The sequence below is a fragment of the Rhincodon typus genome, chromosome 22, assembly GCF_021869965.1.
Source record: "Rhincodon typus isolate 14 chromosome 22, sRhiTyp1.1, whole genome shotgun sequence".
NCBI lineage: Eukaryota > Metazoa > Chordata > Chondrichthyes > Orectolobiformes > Rhincodontidae > Rhincodon > Rhincodon typus.
The window spans coordinates 16,456,252-16,463,432 of record NC_063353.1 but is presented as its reverse complement, the minus strand read 5'-3'; the positions used below and the strand labels follow the sequence as shown (position 1 = coordinate 16,463,432).

Sequence of the window (7,181 nt, the reverse complement as noted above, 5' to 3'; positions counted from 1 at the left end):
ATGAACACAGCAGGCCAAGCAGCATCAGAGGAGCAGGAAGGCTGCTGCTTGGCCTGCTGTGTTCATCCAGCTCTACACCGTGTTATCTCAACTGGAGACAAGTTCCTTTCGGGCAAATATTGAAAATATCAGTATAATGACCACCTAAAGCTAGACATTTCTATTCAATATGGCATTTTCAGGTATATCATTCTCCATACAGTTTTCAGCCATACTTTTCTACAAGCTAGGCATTAAGAACCTGAACAAATTATTGCAGAGTGTCAGTTTTGCATTTGCTTTGCACAAGATCCACACTTCCATAGGCGGATGGCACCAGTGTTAATCTCAGCATAAAACCATCTTAAAACTGCACTTTCAGCTGCATGCATAGGTCTTTTTGATCAATGCAATTTGATCCACAGTACAATTAGAGTACTTTCCACATGATCGGACACAGAAAACATTACAAAGCAGTTTTCTTTCAAGTGATTGTGCAATGGAAATAGCCTAGTAGTTCCTATCAAGGTAACATTTGCTGTATCCCAGTCTTACCATGTTAGCACCTGTGCTACACGAACAGGCTGAAGACCAAGCTATTAACAGAGCAGCTGGTCATTTAATCTGCAGACAAAAGCAAATTATATGCCCGGCTCCAGAACACCACTATATTTCTGTTACATTTCAGACTTGATTTTTAAAATTCTCACAACCACACATGCATATCATACCTGAAGATGGCTGACAATGCAGAAGGGCTCAGGCTTATGCAAACCACAGGTGGATGTAGCAGATAGTCTATCTGCTCGCCCAATCAACAGGTCTCCTGTGGCTGGGTAACAGCTTCCCTCGGCACATCCATAGCTGAACTCTGGCCCCTGTGCAATAGCACAGTGCCAAAGTGTGACTGAAAGACAAAAAGCATGTCAGGTTACAGCACATAATAGCTGGAAAGATATCTACCGCTACCACAGGATCATATTGCTCAGAATAAAGCCATTCAGGCTATTACACCTCTGCCAGCTGTCAAAATGTCCAACTCCCATTCCCTGTAATTCCCACCTTCAGGTAAATATCCAGTTCGAAGCATTCAAATACACTAATCTAAAATAAGACACACTGTACTAGATTATTTTCCCTAATGCATTGTTTAAGATTTGTTATGTATTCTCATGAAGATTGCATAATAGGTTAAAACACTTGACTGCAAAAGTGTAACGCTCAATAGATAGATCACAGATCAACTCAGATGGATACATTAGAATGAGTGTATTTTGATACCTGTCTTAATCAGAGATATTTCTGGCTCCCTTCTACATTGCCATCCAGTCAACCAAATGTTAACACAAATGTGCCTTTTTCTGAAGTTCCAAATTCAGGTAAGATTTTCAATATTGAAATACAATTGAAGGGATTGAGGGAACTTTGTTGCTCCACAGCACTGGTATGCTGGTTTATGCGAAACATCTGCTCTGCAAGAGTATATTTTGTTGATTATCTCATTCCTCTCATTTAGGAACACTGGCAATCACAGGTTACTAATCTGGCTGCTTTTAAAATAGCTATTTAAAAATTCTAAAGGTCTGGGAAACAGAAGTCTGTGAGATCTGTTAAAAGGTACGCCAACAACAGTATCAAACACAGATGTCATTAAAATTTAACTTTAAAAGCTAGTTCTATTACTCAACAACTCTGGCGGGGCGGAGGAAATAGGTCGATCCACAGTTGCAGTTTATACCTTTCTTTTTAAGATGCAAATTTTATTGAACTCTCCCAGTAAATTATAACTTGTAAAAAAGTTTATCGTTAAAATTATCTTAGAATCAGACAACTGATAGAGGGGATATCCCTTGAATGGATTCAGTTCTTGCTTTATTTGAACAAATCTCCGCACTAATTAAGCGACAATGTGCGGAATTTATAACAAATAACCACTATATCTTGCAATAATAATCGTTTGAAAGTGTGCAAAAACAATTAGCACTCAGAACACGAGAAACTCATCACTTTAACTGATGGGCACATTCCCTACAAATAAAACCTGCGAATTTGGCAGACAATACATTTTAAAACACTTCTCTGAGGAAATTCGCGCTTCGCAAGAACAAAAAAAAGTTAATTGCTCTCAGCCGCATGCAATGATTTCTTTTCTGCTCAATCTCTTGAATGTTTTCCTGAAGGAACCGACTTTGCCGTGCACCATTTGAACGTTTTGAGGGAGAATAAAAGAAGAGATAAACTCACCTAAAACAGTTAAAATCCTGAAGTGGAACATTGTGACCTAAATGCCCTCTCTTCACAGGGGGAGAAAGCTCGAGCTTATACACGAGCAGAGAGGAAGGAGGGATACAGTTAATGAAGGTTGAAGCGGGGTGTGAGACAGAGCCTGGACAGTACGCGCTCTCCCGCAATGGGCGAGGCTCGAGCCGCGGAACTCTCCCTCTCTCTAACTCCAAGTGCCTCAGACTTTTTCCAATTCTGACTCCGGGTCCGCGAGGGGCGGGGGCGGAGGGAGGGACACAACACGCAATACGTCCAGCACCTCCCCCCACCCCACCCCAAACTAACCGGTTTCTCATCACACCTTCTCGTTCACACAGACACGCACCGGGACCTGTTTGCTGCCTGGGAGATAGTTGAAAAGCTGACTTCAAGACAAAGAGAGTGACTTGAATAAGGGGAAAGCTAACGCACCAAAGACAAAAGGTGAAGGAAGACTGGCGAGTAACACGGAGGAAAGGGTCAGAACCCAGAGACACCATTCGGCAGCCCACTCTGCTTCCAGAAACCCTCACATTTTAAGTGGGGCATTTACATTTTTAGCGAGTTCTGCCCTTTTGTAAGTTATTCACCGGTCCCGCAGCGTATTGAAGTATTAACTAAATCTCGCCTTCAGAGCTGTTCAAGAATTTAACAATACAGCAGTGTGTCTGACTGGAGAGCCTGAAATGTTTAATAAAAACCGAAAACAATGGTCTCCCCGGGACACAATTTTCTATCTTTTGCCAGTCTGAGTAGCTAGCACTGTACCCACCCGACCCTTGCTCTGTTTTTTTCTGATTTATAAGCCACTAGCTCATCACTCCGACAATGTCTTTAATTATGAGTCTCCTCTGTAGAAACATCGAACGGTTACCGAGGAGGCAGTTCGGCCCATTGTATCTGTGCCAGCTGTACAACAGCAATCCAACATTTCCGGATTTTGGTCTGTGCCCTTGTAGATTTCAGCACTTTTTAAACATCTTTTAATGGGATTTGAGCTTCACCGGCTGGATCAGCATTTATTGTCCATTCCTTGTAAAGTGCCCTCTAAGCTGCCTGGCTATGCAGGCACACTGCCTCTCCGAAGTTCTGGCGATCACGGTATTGACTGCCGCATGTGGACCTCAGAGACGCGTGCAGCCAGAAAGAAAATTAGGGAGAATGCTGATCGCTAATTGCTGTTGAGACTGTGGTAGTGAGCCACCTTCTTGAACCACTCCAATTCATTTGGTGTAGACCCACGCTATCCATTAGAACGGGAGTTCTAGGCTTTTGAACCAGTGGCACTGAAGGAACAGTGATGTATTTCCAACTCAGGATGAGATGGCTTGGAGGGAAACCTGAAAATGACGGTTATCTCATGTATCTGCTACCCTTGTCCTTCTAGATGGTAGTGACTGTAGGTTTGGATGGTGCTGTTGAAGGAACCTTGGTAAGTTTCTGCAATGCATCTGCTACTGAGCGTCCGTGGTGAAGGGAGTGGATGCTTGTTGATGAGGTGCCAATCAAGTGGGCTGCTTTGCCCTGGATTGTCTTGAGTATTATTGTACCTGCATTAATCCAGGCAAATCAGGAGTGTTCCATTGCAATCCTGACTTTTGCCTTGGGTCGTCAGGATGTAAATTATTCACCACAGGATTCCTATTCTCTGACATGTTCTTGTCGCTACAACATATGACTGGTCCAGTTCATTTTTGAGTTGATGATCACCCCAGGATGCTGAAATAGTATTGGGGATTTCAACAGTGGTAATTTCATTGAATGTCAATGGGGAGTGGTTAGATTCTCACATTGAAGGTTGTTATTGCCTGGCACTTGTGTGACACAAATGTTACTTTCCATTTGTCATCCCTTGCTTGGATATTGTCCAGGTCTTGATGCATTTGGACATAGACTGCTTCAGTAAATGAGGAATTGTGCAATCATCAATGAATATCCCCACTTCTGACCTTATGATAGAAGGAAGATAATTTACGAAACAGCTGAAGATAGTTGGACCGAGGTACACTTGGAGCTAAGATGACTGACCTCCAACAACTACAACCATCTTCTTTTTTTTACCAGGTATGACTCAAAAAATAGACAGTTTCTCCATGATTCCCATTCATCCCAATTTTGCTAAGCCTTCGTGATATCACACTTGGTCAAATGTTGTCTTTATGTCAAGGGCATTCACTCTCCTCTCGTCTCTGGCATTCAAACTTTTGTCCATATTCGAGCTCGGGCTGCAATGAGGTCAGGAGTTGAGTGGCCTTAACAGAAACCAAATGGAGTATCAGTAAGCTGGTTATTGCTAAGCAAGTGCTGTGTGATAGCTAGATTGAAAGTCCTTTACTGGTTACCAAGTGTAGACTGATGGGGCAGTAATTTTTGACTTTTTGTGTACAGGACATAACTGGGTAAACTTTGCACATAATCTAGGAGATGTCAGTGTTGTGGTTGTACTAGAACAGCTTTAAGTGCACGCCAAAGTATGGCATACACATCTGCAGACCTGTTGCCAGAATTATGTCAGAACACGCAGCCTTTGCAGTGTTTAGTGCCTCCAGCCATTTCTTGATACCAGGTGGAGTGAATTGATTTGGCTGAAGGCCGGTATCTATGACGTTGAGGTGAATAGTACTTCTGGTTGAAGATTGTTGTGACTGCTTCAGTCTCATCTTCTGGTCTGCTGTGCTGGGCTCCTCTATTATTGAAGATGGGTATATTTTGCAGACTCTCCTCCTCCTTCAGTGACCATCACCAGTCACAAATGGATGTGGCAAGATTGCAAGGCTTAAATCTGATCTGCTGGTTCTGGAATCACCTAACTGTCTGTCGTTTGATGCAGTTTAACACTTAATTAGTGCTGTTTTGTAACTATGCTTTGAACACTATTTCTACAGAAACTCTTTGATTGATTGCTACACTTGTGAGAAAGAAGGATCAGAGTTGACTTGCAATTCAATGCAATTTTATTCACAAAATACGCTAAAGACATGAAAGGTGCCATTTAGCTCAATATTATCTAACACCCTGCTCTTTGCAATAAAACTCCCAAATCTTAAATTAATTACTCTACCAATTGCAACGTTAAAACTTTGACGCAATTTTTATCTAAAATACTAGGACCAGGTATTACCCGTGCAGTTAAACCTGGCCAGGCTGTGTAGCTGGCTGTCATGAACTTGGGGAAGATTGGGCTTGCATGTAGACATCATCTTTCTTTCACCAGGTGGTCGGGGCTCTGCTGTTGGGTCAGATTGCATCTTTGCTGAGGGAATGGCCACCATTCATTCCTTATCCATCACTGCTGTGTCTTTCCAGAATGTTCTCTATCTGTCAGCCAATTGATCTTCCAGGTCAAGTCAACGGCATCCAAAGGATCCCTAATGTGTCAAGGATACATCTGTCCATACAGGGTCATAGCAGAAACTGGGCCTTCAGCAAGTCTGCTGACCATACTCCATTACACAAACCAGTCCTGTTTTTAAGGACAGTTCTGAACTTGTCCTTAACGTGCCTTTATCCTGTGCGGATACTTTGTGATTGTCCTGAAAGTCCCTTTGGGCCAGGCTGCTCAAAGGTAGCCTGGTTTCGGGCCTAGCTGTTCAGGCCTTGAGAAATCTGGCCAAGTAACCTCACCAGGTTAACACCTCATTTTTAGGTCCACTTGGTGCTGCTGTTGGCATTCCCTCCTTCGCTCTTAATTGAATCGTGTTGATTCCTTGCCTTGATCATTATTATGGAAAGGAGGGCCATGATGTTGCAGACAGTCTTGGAGTACAGTTCTGCTGCTGCTGATTGCCCTCTGTAAATCATTAATGCAGAGTGTTGAGTTGCTAGTTCTGTTTAAGGATAGTGCCACATAACATGATGGAGTGTATCTTCAACGTTAAGACGGGACGTCTTCTCCAAAAGTTTGGTGTGGTAGTCATTCTTACTGATACGATGGCAAGCAGCTTGGTGTGGATGTGGTCAAGTATCTCTCTTGTTGGTTCTCTCACAACTGGTGCAGAGCCAATCTAGCAGCAATGCCCTTTAGGACTCAACCGGCTCAGTCAGTCGTTGAAGTCCCCCATCCAGAGTACATTCTGTGCACTTGATACCCTCAGTGCTTCCTCCTAATGGTGTTCAACGTGGAGGAATACTGATTCATTAGCCCAGGAGGGGCCATACATAGTAATCAGTAGGAGAGTTCTTTGCCTTTACGTAACCTGATACCTGGGACCAAAGTCAATGTTGAGAACTTTCAGGGCAACTCCCAAATGTACACTACGGTGCCAACACCACTGCTGGGACCATCCTACTGGTTGATAAGAACATACCCCAGGAATGGGCATTGTGTTGTCTGGGCGGTTATGTGTAAGGTATGATTAGGTGGATGTGAGTACATCATGACTACGTTACTTGACAGCCCACATGATTTTAGCAGTAGCCCCCAAGTTTTGATAAGAGGAATTTGCAAGTTTGACAGGGCTCAGCTTGCTGCTGTTGTTTCTAGTACATAGGACAATGCTGAGTGGTCCTTCCAGTTTCATTCTTTTTGAGACCTTTTAGCGGTTGATACAATGGAGTAGTTTGCTAAGCCATTTCAGAGGGCAGGTAAGAGTCAACCACAATGCTGTGAGTCTGGTGTTACATATAGGCCAGACCAGGTAAGGCTGACAGTTTTTGCTTCCGAAAGGGCATTTATGAACTTGATTGGGTTTTTATTATTTCAAAATTATTATTAAACATTTATGTTTACACTTCAATTTCCACTATTTGCTATAATGGGATTTAAATTTGGGTTTCCACCATACTGCCTAGTTCCCTGGACTACTGTTTTGGTGACAATACCACTACATGATCAATTCCCCCACTTCCATGCATGTCAAAGTATTTTTATTATAATGAATGCTTTATGATGAATCACCCTTTCAAGCAGTGAATTCAAGATCCCACCATTGACCATTCTC

General features: G+C 42.8%; 1 protein-coding gene across 1 annotated transcript in view; it reads right to left on the bottom strand.

The window, feature by feature from the left end:
- lamb1a (laminin, beta 1a) overlaps positions 1-2,468 on the bottom strand; it is a 66,743-nt gene extending 64,275 nt beyond the window's left edge. The window contains exons 1-2 of the mRNA XM_048610489.1: positions 2,224-2,468; positions 711-886 (exon numbers count right to left, since the gene is read on the bottom strand). Coding sequence (XP_048466446.1) covers positions 711-886; positions 2,224-2,254 — 207 coding nt within the window. The 5' untranslated portion in view covers positions 2,255-2,468. The remainder of the gene's footprint in view (positions 1-710; positions 887-2,223) is intronic.
- Between the last annotated feature and the right edge of the window lie 4,713 nt (positions 2,469-7,181).